Below are 23212 nucleotides of genomic sequence, written 5' to 3' on the forward strand. Positions count from 1 at the left end.
GAGCTCTGAGATCACCGAATCCAAGTGCTAACCACGCACTAAACCGTGTCCCCAGAGTGCCACATCTACGGGATTTTTGGAACACTTCAGGGATGGTGATTCCACCTGCACTGTTCCAGTGCCTGACAACACTTTCACTGAGGAGATTTTCAGTAGTATCCAACTTAAATCTCCTCTGGCACATTTTGAGGCTGTTTCCTCTTGTCCTGACGCTTCTTACCTGGCAGCAGGAGATGCTGCAGCCTCTGAGCCTCACTCAGGTTTAAACCCTGCCCAGGCTGAGTAGGTACCACACTTCCCTTTGGCTCCGTGCCTCAGTTTCCCCATCCCCACACAATGATAACTTCCTTTGGAACAAGGTGATGGGGGCAACCCCTCCCTTGCAGGGCTAAAAGTGGGGACCCAACTCCACCCCGGGAGGGAGCCGGTCCCTGCCTGGGGCTGCCGAGCCCCGGGGCTCCCAGGGCCGGCTCCCCTGGCTCGGGGTGAGCTTTGGCAGCCAGCACGGGTCCTCTCAGCAGCTGCCGTGACAGACAGCTCCCGAGCCACCCCCCTCTGCAGTGCTGCTCTAAAATAAAAATACCTCCCGCCTGCTCCGCTCCACTCCCAGCCAAACTTCCTCCAGGGGCAAGCTGGGGGGACGGCAGCCCAAAAATACCCCTGCCCCCCTCCCCGAGCCGGGCTGAGAGATGCTCTAGGGCAAATCAGCCGTCCCCAAACCCTCGGTAGTTGTCCCCTCTCCCTTGCCCCCCTCCTGTCCCCATCGCGCTGCCGGACGCTGGATCCCCGACCCTCGCCCGCCTCCCCCCGCGGCCCCGGGGCTCAAGGTCAGTAGCGGGGAGCGATGCTGGGCTGGGGGGGCCACGCTGCGGCTGGTGACACGCTGCTCCCGCTCCTCGGGGCTTTCTGTCACCTCTGCGTGTCCCCAGCGCCCGGCCGGGGGCCGGGGAGGGAGCGGGGGGTGAGGGTGGTGAGGATGGTGAGGATGATGAGGATGATGCTGTCCTGCTGCCACGGGGGCTCTGCTGGGACCCCCTCGAGCTTCCCTGGGCAGCCCGGAGCGATCAGGAGTTAAAATCATCCGAGGGGTCCCCGCCAGCCCCCGAGCCCCCCGCAGGGTTGGTCACCGCCTGCCGCCAGCTCCCTCGCCAAAGAAGAAAAAAAAATAAATAAAAAGAAGCTTCGGAAAGAGAGGAAAGGAGGAAAAAAAAGCTTTTTACAGGCACCTCCGTGCGCGCCCTCCCGCCGCAGGGGCACCGCAGCGCGGGGGCAGCGCCCGCCCGCAGCGGCCCCGCACCGGGAGTGACCGCGGGGCCACCCCCGAAATTCCCCCCGGATGAATCCGAAATTCCCTCTGGGATGAACCCGAAATTCCCCCCGGATGAACCCGAAATTCCCTCTGGGATGAACCCGAAATTCCCCCTGGGATGAACCCGAAATTCTCCCCAGGAAACGCGTTTGGTCCACGCCGGGGGGAGATGGGGTCACCCCGCTTTGCTGCCAAAGACCTCCCCCACCCCCCCGCTTAAAAACCTCGGCGACCAAACAAAAAATAAACGCTTGAAATGAAAAGAATAATTTTAATATTATTTTAATTTTAATAATATTTTAATTTTAATATGGAGTGATTTTAATAACCGCAGAAGCTTTTGCAACGCGGCTGCCAGAGCACTCAGAGGGTGACCGGGCGCCTTTTGCGCCTTAATCCCTTCAGCGCTCTCAGGGATGGTGGCGGGGGGTGCCAGCACCGGGGTGTCCCTGTCCCCTGTCCCTGTCCCCCGCATCCCGCCTGCTCCTGTTCTGGCAGCTGCCGGACACAGCCGGGGAGGCTGCGGAGCCGCAAGGCACGTCTCGCAGAGGTTAATTAGCCTCGAAGGAGTAATTAACCCTAGGGCTAATTGCTGCTGATGCCGCCGGGGGGCTCAGCCGTGTCTGCGGGGTCCTAAAGGCTCCTGGCAGCGGAAATTTGGGATCACGGAGCTTTGGGAGCACCCCAAGAGCCGGAGGTTGGGCAAGGTGAGCAGGAGATGGAGAAACCCATCGCGACCCCTCCATCAGAGGTGTCTCCGTGCTCTGTCCTGGATCCCCTCCACGGATCTAAGCAGAAATTGGAGGAGGGGACACCAGAGACACGCTGGAGGAAGCCCATCCCGGAGCGGCTCTGAACATCGGGATAATGGGAAGAACAGGAACTCCTGACCCCAAATCCTGGCTCCCGGGTGGGGCTTGCGGGAACCTCTTTGCACCTGAGTTGTGCCCCAGGTGCGAGCCTCTCCTTCCCTTCAGCCCTCAGGGAAGCCCACAAGGCAGAGCTGGGGAGGAGCGGCAGGATTTTAGGGTGTCTGAGGGACAGGAGGGCAGGGGAGCTCTCATCCCCGGTTCTCCTCCCTCTCCTTTCTCCTTTCCCCAGGTGTGGATCCCTCCCTGGTGCCGGCCGGGGCTGTCACCTCCCACTATGGGGGTTAAGGCGATGCTCCCCAGCTACGAGCTGGGGTTTTATGCCCTGGTGGTGACCTGTGCCGTGCTCTACAGCGGCAGCGGCATCTTCGAGGCATCCAGAGGTAACGCTGCCCCCGCATCCCCCAGGAGGGGCCATGGGTGCCATCCCCCGGGAGGGGCCATGGGTGCCAGGCTCCTGCTTTTACAGCTGTTGATAGCACCAGCAGATGCCCGGCTTTAACTGCTGCAGAAAACAGCTTGGAAATCCTTTTTAAAGGGATTTTTTGCCTTTATGTCCCTATTTCCATGGCTCAGGGTAAGAGGCTGTGGGATGTCACAGCTCTCCAGGTAGTGCTACACCAGGCAACCACCACCACCCTGCCCATGCAGGGCTGATTCCCTTTTTTGTTTTTTGATTTGGTTTGGGGGTTTTTTTGTTGGTTTGGGTTGGTTTTTTTTTTTGTTTGTTTGTTTGGTTGGTTTTGTTTTTGGCCTTTTTTTGTGTGTGTGTTTGTTTTGGTTTGGTTTTGGTTTTGTTTGGAAGCCCACAAATCCAAAAACATTATGGGATCAGCCAGGCAATGTGTAATGAGAAAAAGGCTTCACTGAAAATTCCTGCAGAGACCTGCTGTCACTCTTTTGGTTGTCCATGGCAATGAGGCACTTTTGGGATGGGGTGTTGAGCCCTGGTGGCTCATTATCACAATGATGAAGGTTCTGGCCCTGGCTTGAACACAGATCCTGCTTCCCAGAGCTGTTTCTCTGCCTGTAACTCTGGTTCTTCTGCAGACAGCATGAACAGGAAAGCCTTTCGGGACGGCATAAAGCCAGGCTGGCACTACTTTGGCAGGAAGATGGTGAGTGAGGAAGGGCTTGGGCTTTTCTAGCTACAGACAGCCTGGTCAGTGGAGAAACAGAGCTGGGTTTTCTGCTGCTGACACGCTTCTGTGAGGTCCACCTGACTTGTGTTTTTCTTCCTAAAGTAGTGGGAAAAACACCAGCCCTGCTGAAGTTTTGTGAAGGCTGACCTAGCAGATACTAGACAGAGTTACAGAATAAAGCAGGGATTTATTAGGAGGCCTCAATGGTTCCACCTTGGGCAGTACCAGAGCCCAGCCAGGGCTGCACCCAAGATGACCCAAAATGGCCCCAAAATGCACCAGCGCTCCCGGGGTCTCTCCCTGGGATCAGCTCTGCTCCATTCCCACCTTGCAGTTCATTGTCCCAGCCCAGCTTTAGCCCAGGCACTCCCACCCTGCTTGTTTTTCTCTCTCCAGCCCACGGGGTTTGTGCTCCTGGGCTGAGATTTGGCTCATTTGTCCTTGGTGCCCAGCTGGAGCAGGAATTGTTTTGTCTCCCTGCTCTGTGCACAGAGCTCACCATGCCCTGATGTGAACCTCAGACCCACACCCTAAAGCATCACAGAATGTGAAAATATAAAAGCCAAACCTGAGGCATCACTGCAGGGCTGTGGATGTTCCACTTTGAGTGCCCTGGAACGAGCGACCTCTGCACGTCCCTCCTGGGTTTTTATATCTGAGCTAAAGAGCTCAGGAGCCCTTGGGTGGAAAATGGGAACAAAAAGTTCTAAAAGTTGTGGAGCTGGGGGCAGTAAAGTGCCTGGTGCTGCTCCTGCAGGACGTGGCTGATTTTGAGTGGGTGATGTGGTTCACCTCGTTCAGGAACATCATCATCTTCGCCCTCTCGGGACACGTCCTCTTCGGCAAGATCTGCTCCATGACCGTGCCACAGGTGAGCAGGGCTGTGCTGGCGTGGATTTGAGAGCACCAGGGGTGGCCTGGGATCTGTGGAAGGGTCTCAGGTTTAGTGTTGCTGAAATGGCTCCCGAGGTATTAAAGAGTCTTTTTTTCCAGCTTCGCAATCGAAGAAGTCAAAATTCTTCAGATTTGGTTTTTAAGGTGGTTTATTTTCTCTTATCTATTCCATTCTTTCTCTGCCCTGCTGAGCTCTGTCCAGCAGGTCGGGTTGTGGCACAGTTCCTGCCCTTGGGGTGGTGTTGGCTTTTTATACTAAGAACTACCTGTACTTTATTTACAATAATTTTCCAATACCTATCACCTGTGTTAGACAGTCTGTCTGTGCTCCAAACCAATCCAGAAGTGCCACCATCACAGCAGAAGATGGAGGACAAGAGGAAGAAGGACAGAACACGCCCAGATTGTTCAATCTTGCCTCTTGAACCCCCAATCTAAATCCCCAAAATTCTATATTTTCACCCTGTGATAAATTCACTGTCATTCTACTCAAACCCTTGTGGCTTGTAACTCCTCACACAACGTTGGGAATGGTTTCCATGGGCTAAAATCCAAGGTACAGGTGTGTCTGACTCCATGCTAAGGTCTCTGAGCCCCCTGCCAGGGTCTGGAGTCCCCCAGGGCAGCCAGAGGGATGTCCTGGGCTCTGACAGAAGGGGTTTTGGGGGTGTTCTGGGCTCAGGGCTCCCACCACGCTGACCACACCGCTCTCTCCCCAGCACCGGGCTGTGATGTACATGATCTACGGGCTGCTGGCTGTGCTGGCCAGCATGGGGCTGGTCTACCTGATGATCATCCTGTCCCACTGCCTGCTCCTCTACTCGGTGGCCCTGGCCAAGCAGAAGTGGCTCTGCTACGTGGCCGGGCTCTGCTGCCTCGCCTCCTTCAAGGTGGAGCCCTTTGGCTCGTGGCAGGTGGGTGCTGTGCTGGCCGTGTGTCTGCCCCATTTCCAGCCCACTGGTGTCCATCTCCTCGGGGCCATCCCCCAGGAGGGGCAGCCCCAGGCCCTGGCCATTTCTCCTGGCTGCATCAGAGCCCTCACAGCATTTTAGAGGGAAGGGACTGTTGAGGTGTGAGCGTGGGAGTAATCCCACAGTGCTCGTGTCATGTTTTGGTGGCTTCATGCTGTTCCAGAACAAAGGACATCTGAGTCCTTCTTGCTGCCCAGGCAGCAATTTGTCAGCCTGTTGCTGCCCTGTGCCTCAGTTTCCCCAGCTGTAACACAGAGCTGGAATAAATTCAGTGATGCCCATCTCTTAGGTCACAGCCTAGCTAAGATTTTATCTCACTGGTGGGTGGAGAGAAGCCCAGGAAGGACTTTACCAAAATATTCAGTCCCTCAGCAGGACAGTGCTGTCTCTCCCTGCCTCCAAAGATGGGTTCCCTCCCTCTCCATCAATCCCAAAGCAATTGGCTCTGCTTTACTCTCTGGGGACACCTGTGACAGGGTGACATTGTCACCCCAGACCAAAGCTGTGTGACCAACAGCTGCTTGGTGACATGGCCAAGAGGATCTACCACTTCCTGACTGCTCTGAGCTGCAGGAGCCAGCTGGGAAATCGAGCCCCAGTTTTCTCTTTCCAGCTCATTAACTTCAGAGACAATTGTGTCAGAGCATAATTAGAGGTTTTCCTTGAACTGAAAACTAAACTGGCAGAGGTCAGGGTTAGAGGAGATGTTAGGAAAAAAATTCACTGTGAGGCTGGGGAGGCCCCAGCACAGGTTCCCAGAGAAGCTGTGGCTGCCCCTGGATCCCTGGCAGTGTCCAAGGCCAGGCTGGACAAGGCTTGGAGCAACCTGGGACAGTGGAAGTTGTCCCTGCCATGGCAGGGGTGGCCCTGGAGGGGCTTTAATGTCCCCCCAACCCACACAATTCTCTGCTGCCCCAGGAGTGGTGTCCCCCACACAGCGAGGCAGCACAGAAGGGACACCATGTTCCTGTTGGTAACTCTCTGTTTCCTGCCCAGAGTGGGTTTGTGACGGGAGCTTTTGATCTCCAAGATGTTCTTTTCTACGGGGGCTGCACCTTCACCATCGTGCGCTGCATGAGCTTCGCCCTCGAGAGCTCCGACAAGGAGGAGGGCATCTTCTCCATCTTCGACCTCCTCAAGTACAACTTCTACCTCCCATTCTTCTTCTTCGGGCCTGTCATGACCTTTGACCAGTTCCACGCCCAGGTGAGTGAGCCTGAGGCCAGGCTGGGGCAGGATTTCTCCCCAGAATTTATTTGCTTGGGGTCAATGTCTACAAAAACCCCAACTTTCCCCACAGTGAAGGTGCAAATGGTTGTAGAATTTCTTGTGGTCACCTCTGGCCTGTGGCTGTGCATTTTTGTGGGGAAGGGCATAAACTGATGGATTTTTAACCTTCTTTTTGGGTTTTTTGCCATTTTCACTGACCAATTCCCAACGGAGGGTCTTGCTCTGATGTCCTTGCTTCCTGGGCATCTGTGCCTCAGTTTCCTTGTGCTGTCACCCCAGCACATTCATGGTGAGGGCCACTCGTGTAGAGCCCACCCATGGGACCTCTGCAGGCTGTGACAGCAAGGACACTTCTGTCTCCCATTTCTATCCATCTGCTTCACCCAGGGAGCAGGAGCTTCCAGAGAGGGTTTGTGTGTCTTTAGAGCAAGTTATTTCTCAGGAAATAAATAAGGCTGTGTGGAAGGCTGAGCTCCAGCAATCAAGGGCTCCATGACATTCCCTGATGCCCCAAATCTTTGCCTGTTCCACACAACCAAGGGAGCTTTTGGATGAGCAGACTCCAAACAGAACTGGAAAACACCAGCAGAAGCCTGGGCTGGGACCTCTGGAGCTGTTCCACAGCCCAAGATCAAGGAAACCAGCAGTGCTGTGTCCCCTGTCACTCTTCCCACCTCAGCCTCCTTCTGCACCAAGGATCAGCCTTGGCCACCGAAGCAAGCTGGTGATGCTGGCAAAGGGAGGTGTTTGGGCAGCAGTGGTGCTGTGGAGGATTCCCACCACCACCACCACCCCCGGTTCCTTTTGCAGAAGAACAGCTACACTGAGTTTTTGGACCCAGATTCATGCCTGGATACAAAAATGTTTTGGAAAAATATTTGTGGATTCAGAAGAAAGACCAGCCTAGGGCAGGGGAGAGCAGCCAGAGCCTCCTGAGGAGGAGAAGACTGAAGGCCCACCAGCCCAGCACCTTCTCTCACACGTGGAGCTGGTTTTGGTTGCCTGAGAAAGGGTTGGCACTGGGATGTTTCCTCCAGGATGAGCCATGATCCCAGTCCTGCTCCTTGCCTGCTCTTCACCTGTGGAATTAACAACTTCATGGTGCCTCTTAAAAGGAACAAGAGTCCTCAGGTCTTACTGGACATGTTAAAAATTATTTTTAGACCCTGAAGATCATAAGGTCAGCTCTGGTGTCCCTGTCAGGGATGCTGCCAGGTACCTGCAAATGGGAACATGAAACTCCTCGTGTCTCCAACACCTGAACTCCCACTGCTCCTTCAGAGTCACATCCAGGGGAGTTTTATTTCCTGCTCCTTTGCACAACCCCAAACCAGGCTGTCTAAAGCCACTTAATGAGCAATTCCCCTCTCTGCTGCTTCAGACCCCAAAGGCACAAGGATGAAGTCCCCAGCCCCTCTCCCCTGCCCCGGGCGGGGGTCCTGGCTTGGCCTGGCCACCACTGCCATCTCCTGGCTACATCCCCCCTGCACTGCTGGAGCTGCAGCTGGCTGCAGGGGTGAATTCTTACTTGCCCAAGAGCAATTAGGGCTGGAGGCAGATGGAACCTTTCCCCAGGGTGGGATGTGTGGCCTTGTTAGAGATCAGATCTGTCCCTTTGGATCCTACTGGTCCTACATCCTGGTGGAGCTCTTGCATCCCTGTGTGAGATGGGAACTCACCTGTACCAGGGCTTGGCCAGCCAAATTTGGGTGGAGAATCATCTTTTTTACTGAGATCAAGGGAGAAAATCCCCCTTTCTAGGGTTGGGAGTGTTAGTGACGCAGTCCTGATCCCAAGGGGGTGGTGGCCAAGTGCTGGCACCTCACACAGGTGTGAGGATGAGAGCAAAAAACCTCGAGTTGCACCAGGGAAGGTTTAGACAGGATAATAGGAATAATTTCTTCAGGGAAATGGTTGTTAAGCATTGGAGCAGGCTCTGCAGGGCAGTGGTAGAGTCACCATCCCTGGAGGTGTTTCAGAGATGTGTAGATGTGGCACTTGGGGCAGGGTTTAGGGCTGGGTTAATGGTTGGACTCAATGATCTTAATGGATTTTTCCAGCCTAAGCCATCCTGTGATTCCATGGAAGGAAGGTTCTGTGCCCACCCACACATCTCCATGCCAGACCCTGTCCTCCCTCAGCTCAGGGACCAGCGACCTCTTTGTATCCTCAAAGCACCTGGTACTTAACAGGCACAGAAAAAAAATCTGGCAAAGGCTTTAATTCTCAGGAATCATCTGGATTTGACAACAGGGCTAGTGCAGCAGCCAGTGGATTATGCAGGGAGAGCTCCCACCTCTCACAGGGAATAAAGGGGAAGTAATAAACATAAGAGGATTTTGAATAGAGCAGCGATTTTACGGCGATGCGGGGAAGCAAGGACGTGGCTCTGCCCCATGTAATCCTGAGAGCTCACTCTGCTGATGGCTATGTGACAGCAAGCAGGGATGTGGCAGCTCCTGGAGGCACACCCCAGGCCCTGTTTGTGCAGGACACAGCAGAGATGAAATCCCCATCAATCAGGTCCCACCAATTCAGGACAGCCCCTCGAGCAAGTCTCCCTCTCGGTTAGAGCAGGATTCTGAGGCAGAAGCCTCAGCCATCATCAGTCCTCCTCCTCCTCCTCTTCCTCCTCCTTCCAGATGACCCTGGACAAAAATACACCAGGCCCAGGCAGAGCTGTCAGGTTGGGATTCCAACCCTGGAATCCATCCTGGAGATGTGATGGGTGCAAGCATTTGCTCCCTCTTAGTGCCTTTTGGAAGGGGTTGTCCTTAAGCAAAGTTGATTTCCCGAGCACATCACGGCAGAAAGAGCACGAAACCCTGGGAGCTCCCTGGTCAGAGTGGATTTCAGCCCACCTGGAGTCCCTGAGGACAGCCAGGCCTTTGTCTGACCACATGCCTGCCCTGCTGGGAAACCCCTGGGAACAGCAGGATGATGCAGCAGGGACATCCCTGCTGTCCTCAGCCCTGCTGTGGGTGGGACATGTCCTGTTCCTTGTGCATGTGCTCACCTCAGCCAGCCCTTGGGAATTCCTTAATCAGTGGAAATTTGGGCCACGTAGTCCACGGTGTGACCTCTAAAGGAGAATGATGAATCAGTCCCAGTTTGGGCCTTGGCCATCCTTGTGGATGAAGGAACAACACCCATCCTGTCCCTGGGCTCAGCCCTGCCCTGTTTGTCCCTCCTGCAGGTGAGCACCCGAGAGCTGAGGCGCAAGGACGACGAGATGAAGAGCATCCGTGTCAATGCCCTGCTCCACGTGGGGGCCATCGTGGCTGTGGACATCTTCTTCCACTTCTTCTACATCCTCACCCTCCCTTCTGACCTGAAGTTCGTGAACCGCCTCTCGGACTGGTCCTTGGGTGAGTGGCCATGCTTGGGCATGCTCACCCCTGTCCTCAGCTCCAAAGCAGTGGGGAATGATCCAGATCTCTGTCCACCCCCCTTGAGAGGCTTTGGGAATGCCTGTGTTGGACAGGTTTGAGTAAAAAACCCCTCATCCTCACGCTGGGCATGCACAGAGCTGGTTGGTGGTCCTGGAGGTTGGGTTGGAGGTTGGGTGGCCCTGGAAAGCACACAGTGCTGGTCTGGCCTTTTCACAGGGTAAATTGGTTAGTCTGGGGTTTAGGAAGCTGAGCACCAAATTATTTTTTTACCTTTGGACTGGGAGGGAGCTCAGCACCTCTGAAAAATCAGCAGGATAAAGCAAACCATGTGCAGCAATGCAAAGCCTGATTGCATGTAAGGGAAGTTGTCCACAGAGTGGTCAGACTCTGGGAGAGGTGCCCAGAGAGGTTATGGATTGTCCCAAAAGAGTCTATTCAACACTTACATGGACAGTGTCCAGGGCAACATAATCTCTACCTAAAGGTGGGTGTTCTCCAAGCATGGCTGGGCTAGAGACTTCCAGAAGGCAAATTCCCAGGAAAAGTGATGGAAGCAGCACTGGCAGCTGGAGGGAGGGCTCCAGATGATCACATTCATGTCTGATGGCAGCATTTCAGACACCACCACACAGCAGAGGCCAAGCAGGGGCTGGAGGAGCCTCCTGTCACTCCAGAGTGGCAGCTCGAGGCCAGGATAAAATCCTAATGCAGCTGGAGGGGCACTAATATGGATTTAGGGTGTCCCAAGAGCCCTGGCTAGATGGACCCTGTGTTACTCCAGAGGGAGCTGAGCTCCTCTGACTGGACTGACCATGTTGGGAGTGGTCAGATTTTCCCTTAATCCGGGAGCTGGATCCCACCAAGACAGGGACATTTTAGCAGCTCCTTGCAGAGGCATTTGAAATCTTTCACAGCTGTCCCTGCAGGGTTTGCTTCCCAGTGCCAGACACCTCTCAAAGTCAGAGGTTCTGACCCTGGCTCTGCTGTAGCATGGACATCCATGACCAGAGGGAGCTGGGGTGGGGGGAATTTTGATGGAGGTGCCAATAAAAGCTCAGAGGGCAGACCTGAGTACTGTGATGAGTTCATCAAAGCCTAACAAGCCTCAGAGGGAAGGCACAATGATGGAATAAATTACAGAATTTCTTGGACCACTAGGACCAATGAGCAGTTTGCTCCCTCATACCCCGAGAAGAAATTGCCCTTTGGTTGCAGCCTCTTATAAAACTTAGTTTTAAAAGATTTGCTCTGCAGAAATCCTGATGCATTCTGTGTTCCTTTTTTCCCTTTTTGACTCCCATTTTTGCTCCAGCTGGCCTGGCCTACTCCAATCTGGTGTATGACTGGGTGAAAGCTGCTGTCATGTTTGGGGTCATCAACACCATTGCCAGACTGGACCACCTGGAGCCCCCCCAGCCCCCAAAATGCATCACCATGCTCTACATCTTTGCTGAAACGTGAGTGTCCTGAATGAAGAGTGTTTGAGCTGGACAGGACCTGTGTGGAGGGGAGGACACCTGGGCTCTCCTGGGCAGCTGGTCTGTGAGCTGGAGACCACCTGAAACCATAGCCTAGACCTGGCCAGGACCCAGGGAAATATTCTTAGGTGGGGAGAAACAGATAAGGAGAAAAGTTAAACCATGTCTCTAGTGGCATCTGTCCAAGGAAGGAGCCTGGAGGACTTCTGAGAGCAAGGTCCATGATGTGCCTTGCCAGGGGATTGGGTGTTTTCTCTGTTTCAAAGGTTTTTATTGTCATTGTGTGTTTTAACATGTTCATATAATCTTATTTTTAGGCATTTTGACAGAGGGATTAATGACTGGCTGTGCAAGTAAGTGTCTGGTCAACCACCTCTAGTTTGGTTCATCCACCCCAGAGCAATGAAGCATCACGTGCTGTTCATCCCAAGGCTGGGACATCCTCTCTTCTGGATAAATCCCACTATTTGTTCTGTTTAGCCCCAAACCCATTGAATTAATTGCACAAGGAACAGCCCCTCCTCCAAAGCTGGCAATGAAAGATTGCTGTCCCAAAATCCCTTTAAGTCTGGTGGGTTTAGGGTTCCCTCAGAGGAAGAAGAGCCAGCTTTATATTTCTCCAGGAGGAAAGGGGAGCTGAGTACTGCAGCTCCATCTTCATCTTCCTCAGCCCTTCAGCTCCCCTCATCCACGAGTTCACACCAGCAAACCTCTCCTGAGGAGAGTGGTGGCTGCTTTGTGGTAAAATCCTGAGCACCAGCAAGTCTGAGAGACCCCAGATTTTACCTGCCAGAGTGGGGAAGGTGGATATTTTGTCCTTGAGTATTTATGGGTTTGTAAGAACACAAGTCCCAAGCAGCTGGGGCACAGCAGAAATCAATTTATTGCCAGAACATCCCTCCTGTTTTACTGGGATGTTCTGGACTGACCTCTCTGTGAGGAGCTTGGGAAAAGGAACCCCAGAGGGATCTCCTGGACTACAGGGAGCACCAACCTGTGGAGGTGTTCACAGGGGTCCCAGGAGGAGGGAAGAGATGGGAATCTTGACTCCATGTTTCAGAAGGCTGATTTATTATTTTATGATATATATTATATTAAGGGAAAATTATATATTAAAACTATACTAAAGAGTAGAAGAAAAGGATTTCATCAGAAGGCTGGCAAGCAAAAGGAAAAGGAATGATAATAAAATCTTGTGACTGACCAGAGAGTCTGAGACAGCTGGACTGGGATTGGCCATTAATTAAAAACAACCCCATGAGACCAATCACAGATCACCTGTTGCATTCCACAGCAGCAGATAATCATTGTTTACATTTCATTTCTGAGGCCTCTCAGCTTCTCAGGAGAAAAAGATCCTAGCAAAAGGATTTTTCATAAAATACATCCGTGACATTAACCACCTTCCCTGCCTTTTTAGGTACGTGTATGACCACATTGGAGAGAACCACGACAACATCCTGAAGGAGCTGGTGGCCAGCATCACCACCTTTGCCATCACCACCCTCTGGCTGGGGCCCTGCCAGGTCGTTTACATCTGGTCCCTCGTCAACTGCTTCGGCCTCAACTTTGAGCTCTGGGTGCAGAAGTTCTTCCAGCTGGGGCCCTTTGCCAAGCTGGAGGTGAGGGGATGGGGAGAGCTCCAGGGGCTGGGACAAGCTCTGCTGCTGGGAAATGTCTGTGCCTGGAGGGAGCTCACACTGGCTTGGAGGGGTCAGGTTTTTGGGTGAGGAGGAAGAGCAGAATCCCTGAGGATGCCGTGGGGCTCCTGCCTGGAGACCTGGAGGTCTTTGCTGTGGCCTTCAAAATCATGGAATCATTAATGCTGGGAAAGACCAGCAAGTCCAGCTGTCCAGCCAGCTGGACCACCACTGTGGTGGTGTTTGCAGGGGTCCCAGGAGGAGGGAAGAGATGAGAATCTTGATTCCATGTTTCAGAAGGCTGATTTACTATTTTATGATATATATTATATTAAGAGAAAATGATATATTAAAACTACACTAAAGAATAGAAGAAAGGATTTAATCAGAAAGCTAGCAAGGAAAGGAATGATAAAATTTTGTGACTGACCAGAGTTCCAACACAGCTGGACTGGGATTGGCCATTAATTAAAATCAACCCCATGAGACCAATCCCAGATGCACCTGTTGCATTCCACAGCAGCAGAAAATCATTGTTTACATTTCATTTCTGAGGCCTCTCAGCTTCTCAGGAGAAAAATCCTAGGAAAAGTATTTTTCATAAAATATGTCCATGATACACCACCATGCCCACCACTAAACCACATCCTTTAGTGCTGTATCCATGGGGGTTTTTTAACATTTCCAGGGATGGTGACATCCCTGGGCAATCCTTGGTTTCAGCTACTGAGCTGTGCAAGGGAAGGTCCTGGTGCTCTGGTCCCTTCATTCCATGCACTTTGTCACCCACCCAGAGCAAACAAACCCTGTGCTGCTTCACAGGGAATTTAGATTCGGGGGAAATTCCAGAGGGAAAACTGAGGTCCAAGAGAAGCAGGAATGCATCTCCAATGAGGCATCAAAGTGCCACAGATGGACACAAAATATGAGATATCTGTCAATATCTGTCCTTGGGGATAGGTCTATGCATATGGGGAATATCCAGATATGGGGAGAAATGTTTATATATTTCCTTATGGAATTAATTTGTTCTTGTTCCACAGAGCATCTTGGCATTCTCAGTGTTTTTGATCTGATTTCTTTTAAAATCAAGTGTTTGGGTGCTAGAACAAATTACTTTAAAATAATAATAATTTAATAATAATTTTAATAATAATTTCAAAATAATTTTAATAATTCGTGCCCTGTCTTTGTTTGGAACCAAAACTTCCACCCTGAAAACAATTATTTTCCTGTTGGAATCTGAAATACAAGAAACTCTCAGAACTTCAGACCTGTAAACCCAACCTTAGAATTAAACCCAAGATTTAATCCAAAACCTTTAAAAAACCTTCCAAACTTAAATACTAAAATCAAAAATATAAATTTATAATTTAAAACAAAACCATGGTAAACTAAATTTTAAAAATTGAAAGTTTAAAAATTTAAAATATAAAAAATTAAAATAATTACAAAAAACCCTAAAAATTAAAATACAGTACTATAAATTTATATATCATACATATAATATATATTTATATTATTATATATAATTTATAATTTATATATAATTCAAGATATACATGTATATTATATAATTTATAATTATATATAATTTATATATTATTATTATATCAATTAACTAAAAAAACCTTACACTATAACAGAAATCCATAAAACAAAATATTTTAAAATTAAATCCAAGACATAAGTATCCTTATTAACAATATTTTATTAATCAATAACTCCTTAAATCTTATAAATAAATATTTTAAAAAATCTTATAAATCTTTAAACCAGATTATAACAATATAAACCAAATTCACCCTTCCTACCTATAAAAAATTAAGTATAAATATAAATATATAAACCACATATAAAAAAATAAAACACAATTCAAAAATACCATCTCAAATTCCTTCCAAAAATATATTTCTTCCATTAAAATATAAAAATATAATGCAAATAAATATATAAAATATAAACCATATATAAAAAAATAAAATATAAAAAACTAAACGACAATTCCAAAATCCCATCACAAATTCCTTCCAAATAAATTATCACAAGTTCCTCATTTCTTTTTCCCAGTTTAAATCCTGGAGGTCCTAAATTAGTTAAAGATCTGTTTTGAATAGAAGCCGTGGAGAGCAATCCTGCCGTTTGCTCTCCTGGCTGAACTCCTAATCGGATGAAGGCTCTCAAGGCAGTGCAATCCCCCTCCCTGCAGCTCCACAATTCCCAGCCCTAAGTAGCCTGGGGGCTCACCGTGCTCTTTGAAGGCTGCTCTAAGCTCCATCCCTGCTCCACTCACAGCAGCTGATCCTGGAGATTATGTGCCACTGACAATTCCCCTCTGCTGCTGTCATTGGCTTTTGAGCTCTTTTTTTTTTTTTTTTTAATTCCTAAGAAACTATTTTTACCAGGAGCCAGGAGTGATTTGCATGTAATAATAATCTAATAATAATCCTGGATATAACAGATTCTTCTGCCTTGAGGAGTGGCAAGAGGTGGAGAAAGCAGGATTCAATAATTTCATTTTAAAGAGGATCTGAGAGAGCTGCAGGACTCGTGACAAGGATGTGGAGGGACAGGAAAAGGAGAAATGGATTTAAACTGACAGAGGGAAGGGTTAGATGAGGTATTGGGAAAGAATTCTTCCCTGTGAGGGTGAGGATGCCCTGGCACAGGTTGCCAGAGAAGCTGTGGCTGCCCCTGGATCCCTGGAGTGTCCAAGGCCAGGCTGGACAGGGCTTGGAACACCCTGGGACAGTGGGAGGTGTCCCTGCCATGGCAGGGGGGGAATGAGTGATCCTTGAGATCCCTTCCAACCCAAACCCTTCCATGTGTCTGTGATTTTACAATTACCATGAAACTGTGTCTAATATCTTGCCCCTACCCATGGGACCCAGCCCAGAGTCCCCAAAGCAGCAGAGCAATTTTATCCTTTCCTTGTCCTTTCATTTCTTCATCACAGAGGCACTAAAAGCTGCTCTGATTTTTGCCTCCTCTCTGGGATCCCAGCTGGGGTTGCCCCAGTCTCCCCCTTTTCCTCAGAGACCCTTTCCCCTCTGCTCCTCTCTCCTCCACAGGCCAAGCTGTCAGGGGCCATGTCTCGGCGGATCAGGGCAGCTTTTGGGGCTGTGAACTTCTGGGCCATCGTCCTCTACAACATCCTGGCCCTCAACAGCCTGGAGTTTGCTCTGCTGGTGACCAAGAGACTCCTTGTGATGGGTAAGGTGCTGCCAGCCTTCCCCACTGAGACACCCCTGTCTGAACTGCTGTGGCAGCTGAGGACTGGCAGCTTGAATCCTTCTGGGTCCAAAGTGCCCTGGCCACTGGCTTGTGATGTGGCTGCTGCAAATGGCCTTAATTCTTCTGCAAAAAGTGGTTTCTTAGCCCTTCCCTGCTCCTCACTGCGTGTTCTGGGGTACCAGCTGCCTGCCAGGTGTGCTTGTACAGCTCCTGGCACAGCCTGAGCCTGGTTTAGCCTCCCTGGAGCATTGAAGAGGTCACGTTCACCTCACCAAGCAGGGCTGAGTCCCTGCCTGTGAAATGTTCCCCTTGCTGGAGAAAGGGATTGACTCCTCCTGCCTCGTTTCCTCTGCTCCAGCAGCCACCCTGCATCATCCCAAAGGTGACAGGTACAAACCCTCATCCTGCAGTCTGTACGTGCCTTGCTTTGAACAGACAGGTGCCTGCTAAGGAAGGCAGGAGCCTCCCCTGAAATGGAGAATGTAAACCCTCCCCACCCCTCTGAATTGCTGTAAATTTTAAATTAAGGGGCTCTCAGGCAAAAAATATGGGAGTAGGAATAACAGTTCTTTGATAGAGAAGACAAAAAAAGGATAAAATAAACACTGCAGTAAACTAGAACAACACTGCCAGAGTCAGAACACAGCCTGACACCTGTGGGTCAGGGTGCTGGCAGCAGTCCCATTCCCATTGGAATTGTGGCTCAGCCCTCCTGCAGTGCCAGGGGTGGTTCTGCTGGAGCAGGGATCCTGGAGAAAAGGGTGCAGTCTTCTTCTGACAATCTAGGGGAAGAGGCAGCTGTTCCTCTGGGAAATCCACTGGAGAAGCTGTGCTGATGTTCCAGAATCTCCAGACTATATCCAGGTAGGAATGCTTGGCTCCTCCCCCTGGGCTCCCATCTCCCAGTGGGATGCTGTAGCTCTTATCAGCCATGCAGTGACATTCAATGGCCTGTTATCAGCAGGTGCCCCTCCCGAGGGAGGAGTGATTGTGATCACTCAGAGAGAGATAAGGGGAATTGCCTGCTTGACAAAGGACAATGCCATACAGATACATCCTGCCTTGCAATCTGGGACAGTACATTTCTAATCAGTGCATTGTGGCACTGTTCTGAAGCCTTCTTGAGCTGCCCAGGGTATAAATAGCCCTGAGGAGCCCTCTCTGGGATGGGGATGGATAATGTCACACTCGCTGTGCCAGGAGTGCCAGCCCGCTGAGCTGGCTGGCTTTTGCTGGTTGCATTATTCATTGCACAGCTCCTGTTTTAGCAGGAACAAACCCTGGATCCACCCCTGTGCTGTGGAGACCAGATTTGTGATTGCAAACACCGTCAGACCCTTCTGAAGAGGAGGGAGAGCTCTGTCACTGACGTAGGTGACAGAAATATGTATTTTCCTGGGCGGACACTGTGTCCCCACTGAGGGCAGGACAAGAAGACTTCAAAACAGCGCCACAATGCCCTGATTAGAAATGTACAGACTGCAGGATGAGGATTTGTACCTGCCACCTTTGGGATGGTGCAGGGTGTCTGCTGGAGCAGAGGAAATGAGGCAGGACAAAGCTGGTGTTGATCCTCAGCATCAATGGGGCCCAAAGCTTCCAGAAGGTCACAGTGTTGAGCAACGATGGACATGGGCAGGTTCAATGGGCAGAAAGTCAACCATGACTTCTGAATTTGGGGAGCAGAAGGATTTTTGGGGGTAAGAGGGGCTCAAAACCCTTCCAGCACATCCTCACTTCAGTTGCAGCCCATGGTGCCTTGGGGGGCTTGGCACAGCTTCACCTAAAATCCAGCCCTGAGGATTTTCCTCTTGGTGAAGCTGCAGGGCTGGATCGACGGTGAAAAATGTCACTGGCCACCATGAGCTTGTGGGACCTCCCAAGCCCACCTGAGAGGCAGCTGTGCTGGTGGTGAACTGGCCTGGTTAGGCACAGCACAGCTGCATGACCAGGTCTCCCTCCCTGCCCTAGGTTTCCCTGAGAGCACCTTGTCCATCTGGTTCATCACCTACTGCGGCGTGCAGCTGATCAAGGAGCGCGAGCGCATCCTGGCCCTCCAGGAGGAGCAGAAGGGGGACAAGGCCAAGCTGGAGTAGGGGAGGCACCACAGGCTTGCCCTGAAGCTTCATCTCCCTCCCAGCCACTGCTGCCAGGCCAGGCACTGGCCAGGGCTCTCCAAGCCCTCCTGACAATCGGACTGCTGTAGCTCATCCATGTAGAGGTCACCTGGAAGGCACAGGTCACCCCCTTGCTGCAGGGAAGATCTTCCATCAGGCACAGCGGGTGTTTCACAGTCTCCCCAGGCGTGGCAGGATGCTGAGGCAGCTCCCAGGATGTTTCTCCCATGCCAGAGCCATCCCCATTGTTTTCCTGACCCTCTGACAGCGTGCAGGCTCAGAGATTTCACCCCTGCTTCCCTCAAGGCTTGGTGCACCAGCACTGGGCTCCCCCTCAGCCCTTGTCTCCCAGAGGAGACTCTCCAGACCCCATGGCTGGAGGTTTTAGGGTCCTGCACTGCTGGATCTGAGACTGCTGTGGCCACCACGACCACCCTGCTGTGACATGTGTCCTGGGACTCAAGCCAAACCCCACCTCAGATTTTTTTACATGCCATGGACAAAGGTCTCAGCTCACATTCCTGCCCATGGCTGAGGGGCAGAACGTGCTGTAGCTGCCCCTTGCTCACCTCCATCCCTTTCCCCAGCTGCCTTTGGTGTGCACAGCCCTGCTGCAGGGCTGGGTGAGCACACAGCTGAACACAATCAAAGGAGAAAAACCCCAGGGGAAGGGCAAGGAGTGGGGCTGGGTGGTGGAGGGAAAGCCCATGGGAGACTCCTTGGAGAATTAGACTTTGGGAGCATGTGAAACACAGTGCCTTGGGGGAAAGGTGGGTTTGTGACACAGAAATAGCTCTCTTGCACTTTAGAGTAACTCTCAGTGGCCTTAAGTCTGAGTTCTGTCTGTTTGGAGGCAGGATCCACAGCCCTCTGCAGTGGGCTGGAGACCTTGGTGCATCCCTGTGGGGGAAGCAGGATGGGTTCCTAGCCAGCTTTCAGCTCTGCCAAAGTAATTTGTGAAGTCCCTGGTAAATGTCTCTTATTTATGTAGCCAATAAATGTTGGATAACTCTGGCACCTGCTGCTCATCCCTGTTAATGCTGCTGGCTGCAGGTGACACCCCTGGAAATGCCTGAGCTGAGAGGACAAGGATCTGTTTGCAGGTCCTCACCTGCCCCCCAAAAGAGTGGCACAGGACATTTGTGACTTCAGCACAAACCCATTTGTCATCACCAGACAGAAGGTTGGGCTGCAGCTGGATTCATATTCACCTTTATTTTGACTCTGGTTTTGTACATATCTTGAGCCTGTGGCCAGCAAACTTCACCCACGTGGGTTTTGGGTTGGAAGCCAGGTTGGTTTTACTTTTGGGAGCCTGACCAAAAATGTAGGAGTAAGAGGCAGCTATTGTGCCTTGGTAGCATCTTGTCACATCCCTTTTTGACACACCTGTCACTGCTGGGATTTTCATAGGTGTTTCTTGGTGTCTTCCTTATTCCAGATTTACTTTTTCCATCCAACCAGCTCTGCCACCGTGTGCTTCCTGCAGGGTTGGGTTCATCTCCTGCCCTCTGTAGGGGTGTCCTTGCACAGGTGGCACCTCCCTGAGGTGCTGGCACCATGGGCTCTGTCACTGAGGTGGCTCAGCTCAGGTCTGTGGCTGCCTGGGAGGACAGAGTCACCTCCCAGCGTCCAAGTGGGTGACTCACATGGCAAAGCCCAGTGACTCTGCACTGCCCTCCTGACTGGGACACTTCAGGAGAGAAAATAGCCCATTCACTAAGAGTTTATATTTACCCAGCAGCTGCATCTGCTGAAGCTGCCAGAAGGAGCTAATCTTAGACACCAGCCCAGCCAGTGATCTGTTAGAGACAGTTCATGGGAGAATTTGGGCTTTGCCCTCCTTTTCCAGGAGTTATCCCTTCACCTTTTGCTGCTCTGACAAGCCCAGGAGGTCTGAGCCCCCTGGTGCTGTCTCAACCAGCTCAGCTTTGCACAGGTCACCCCCAGCCTCACTGAATGCCTCTGTAGGATGGGATTTATCCACTGCTCGTCTCTCATCTCATCCCCTCTGGTTACTGCCTGCCCCTTCATAAAACTCTACCAAGAAAAGCAATTTTTTTATTGCAATTATAAATCCCACTTGACAGCCTTACACTGGACACTTTCTTGTTCAGCCTGACGTGGCTGAAATTCCTTCATCCATCCTTTTGGTTGTAACATTTTATATTGGTGGGAGGGATCCTGCAGCACTGCATCCCTTTAGGATGTGTCTGTGTGTCCTCACTGTTGTGGTTTAATCCCACACAGTTTCTCTCTCACTCACTGCTCCTCACCCCATAAGGAGGAGAATCAGAAAGAAAAGGTAAACAGGTAAATCTGTGGAGGCAAGAACAGTTTAACATTTGAAACAAAATGTAGTGATGATAATAATGATGAGGAGAGGAGAAAGAGCAACAGAGCCCAAGAGGAACAAGTGCTGCACAACAATTGCTCATCACCCACTGGCTGATGCCCAGCCTGTCCCCAGAGAGCAAACTGGCTCCCTTCTGGGTAATTTCCACAGTTTATATCCTGGAAGTGATGTTCTGTAGTATGGAATATCCCTCTGGCCAGCTCAGGTCAGCTCTGCTGGCCGTGCTGCTTTCCAGCCTTTGGTGCAGCTCCTCACTGGCAGAGTGTGAGAGGTGGAAAGTCCTTGACTCAGGGTGAGGATGACAGCAGGAGCCAAAATATTGGTGAGTTGTCAGCGTCATCCTCATCCTAAATCAGGAAAAGCACAGCACTGCAGGAGGAAAATGACCTCTCCCCGGTGAAACCAGGACCTCCCCCCACTGCCATGTCCTGGGGGACTGTTGCCCACTTGGGGACAGATTCAATGACTGTGGGAATCCACTGGTCATTGGAAATCCCTGGCTGTAGGATCTGTGGGACAGTGCACCCAGGGCTGCTTCCCCAAGCCTTGGAGCTGCTCCAGCTGCTGGGCAAAGCCACTGAAGCCCTTGGAGTCCCCAGGGCAGGTTTGGGATCAGCACAGGGCCCTTTCCCTGGGAGAGCCACCAACCTGGTGCCAGAGCTCCTCTGGGAAGGGCTGCAGCTGAATTTTAGCAGTGGCACCCGTGGGGTGGGGGATAAGGAAGCAAAACTCAGCTGGCAGCACCAGGAAAAGGAAAACAAGGCAGGGCTCAAGGGAGATTAAAGGCAGAGGGAGGAGGGGAAAGCCCAGCTGGTGGCACAACAACACAGGATTAAACTTGGGATGGCACAGAGCTGAGGCAGAGGGGGCAGAGAGGGGAGGGAGGGGGTGTCCAGCCCCAGAGGTCAGGGAGCAAAGATTCCTGGAGTTCGACCCAGTTCAAAGATTGGCACTCGGAGCTTGATCCTGGCACAGATGAGCAGCACTGGAGAGCTCATGATGTGAGCTCTGGAAACAGCTTGTGATTATTTCCCTGCTGTACTGGTACCTCCCAGATGCTGCTGGAGCCACACCAGTACTGAAGGGCTTCATACTGGTATAGCTCCCTCCCTCTTCTAGAGATAACCACCATGGAAGTTTTTATAAACACATCCCTGCCAGGGTGAGGGGTTGTGTGGCTTTAAACACACCAAGAATAATGGCTGATATTTTTTCATAGACTTAATTAAATCGTTAATTAAATCTGTGCCATCACTGAGTGTCAGACAGCCCAGAGGGTCCACAGCAAGAGATAAAACAGATTCATGTGCAAGTTTTACTATGGGTATAAATAATTATAGCTACTCTGCTCACCCATGTCTGTCAAAACTAATTTGCTTCTTTGTGAGCTCTGTGGGAATAGCTGGACCTGACCTGGCCATCTGATGGCCCAGGGGACTTCCTAGACATCCATGGGCAGGCAAGCAGGACACAAAAGCTGCTGGAGAGCTCAGCCACCCTGGAGCATCAGCTCCAGGCCAGGCAGGTTGTCCTGCTGTGCCTCTAGACTTCATCCAGAGGGGAATGATGAACCAGAAGGCCTGAGCAGGAGACCCTCAATTTGCCAGAAGGTATTTGTGTTTAGATGTTTTAATCTGTGAGCTTAAGCCCACTACTGCATTTCCTTTATTTCTGTTCTGCCTCAGACACTCTCTGTCACCAGGATCTGGAAAGGATGGATTTATTGGTGCCAAGGTGCCCAGAGACTGTGCCACTGGGGCCCATCTGCATGTTTGACAGTCACAGAATCAGTGAGGCTGGAAAAGAGCCCTGGGATTGGCTCCAACCTGTGGTTGAACCAGACCATGGCCCTGAGTGCTGTGTCCAGTCTTTCCTTCACACCTCCAGGGATGGTGACTCCACCACCTACTGCAGGTGGAATAGCCATTCCTCTCCCACAGTCCTCAAATCTCCTGCTTTAGTGAGGATTTTAAAGGAACTTCCAGCACAGGTCTCATATCCAATACAGGGCTGTAAATAAACACCTCTATCTCCATTTCCCACCCCTTTCCAGACCCCTGAAAAGTGACTCCAGAGGAGAATAAAGGACAAATCTGTGGAGCAAAGCAGGCCTGGGTGGGAGCTGGCTGGAGCTGGGGATGCCACAAAGCCCACACAAGACCTTCCCTTAGCACATCCTTCCAGCTTTGACTTCATGGCCTATTTTCAGCACAGCTAAAGGTCCAGCATTTTCAGAGCATCATCAGGAGGAAGTCCCAGCCTTGCCACCCATGACCCAAACAGCAATTTGGGCTGTTCGATTCACCCAGAGGCCTCTTCCCAAACCCACGTGTCCCCCATGGTGTCACAGCAGCCAAACCTGCTGCTCTCCCCGCGGTGACTCACGAGCTGACAGACCCTTCCTGAATTCCTGGGGCTGGAATTACAGCTGTTCCCCTGGCCCCCCCTCCCTTCCTCCTTGTCCAATGTGTCATATTAAAGGGTGATCGGCTTACACATGCTGCACTATGGATTCCTTAAGCCCTGCAGTGCTGTGTCTATATATAAAGCCCTGAGCTGGGAGCTGAAGTGCACAGACAG

General features: G+C 51.2%; 1 protein-coding gene across 1 annotated transcript; it reads left to right on the forward strand.

Moving 5' to 3' along the window:
- Nucleotides 1-613: 613 nt before the first annotated feature.
- Nucleotides 614-19280, forward strand: HHATL (hedgehog acyltransferase like). Its single transcript, XM_050971808.1, has 12 exons — nucleotides 614-827; nucleotides 2411-2561; nucleotides 3229-3296; nucleotides 4078-4191; nucleotides 4934-5128; nucleotides 6182-6391; nucleotides 9612-9783; nucleotides 11120-11264; nucleotides 11603-11638; nucleotides 12706-12907; nucleotides 15997-16138; nucleotides 18131-19280. Exons 2-12 carry the CDS (start codon nucleotides 2456-2458, stop codon nucleotides 18253-18255), a joined length of 1515 nt encoding a protein of 504 aa, XP_050827765.1. The 5' UTR covers nucleotides 614-827; nucleotides 2411-2455; the 3' UTR covers nucleotides 18256-19280.
- The last annotated feature ends 3932 nt before the right edge of the window (nucleotides 19281-23212 follow it).

This window comes from Serinus canaria, chromosome 2 (assembly GCF_022539315.1).
Source record: "Serinus canaria isolate serCan28SL12 chromosome 2, serCan2020, whole genome shotgun sequence".
Classification (NCBI taxonomy): Eukaryota; Metazoa; Chordata; class Aves; order Passeriformes; family Fringillidae; genus Serinus; species Serinus canaria.

What these genes read in the sequence shown, in the direction of transcription:
- HHATL (XM_050971808.1), top strand. Translation starts at nt 2,456, where the DNA reads ATGGGGGTTAAGGCGATGCTCCCCAGCTACGAGCTGGGGTTTTATGCC. An exon ending in CATCTTCGAGGCATCCAGAG is followed by an intron (nt 2,562 to 3,228) that starts GTAACGCTGCCC and finishes GTTCTTCTGCAG; the next exon opens with ACAGCATGAACAGGAAAGCC. An exon ending in ATTAATGACTGGCTGTGCAA is followed by an intron (nt 11,639 to 12,705) that starts GTAAGTGTCTGG and finishes CTGCCTTTTTAG; the next exon opens with GTACGTGTATGACCACATTG.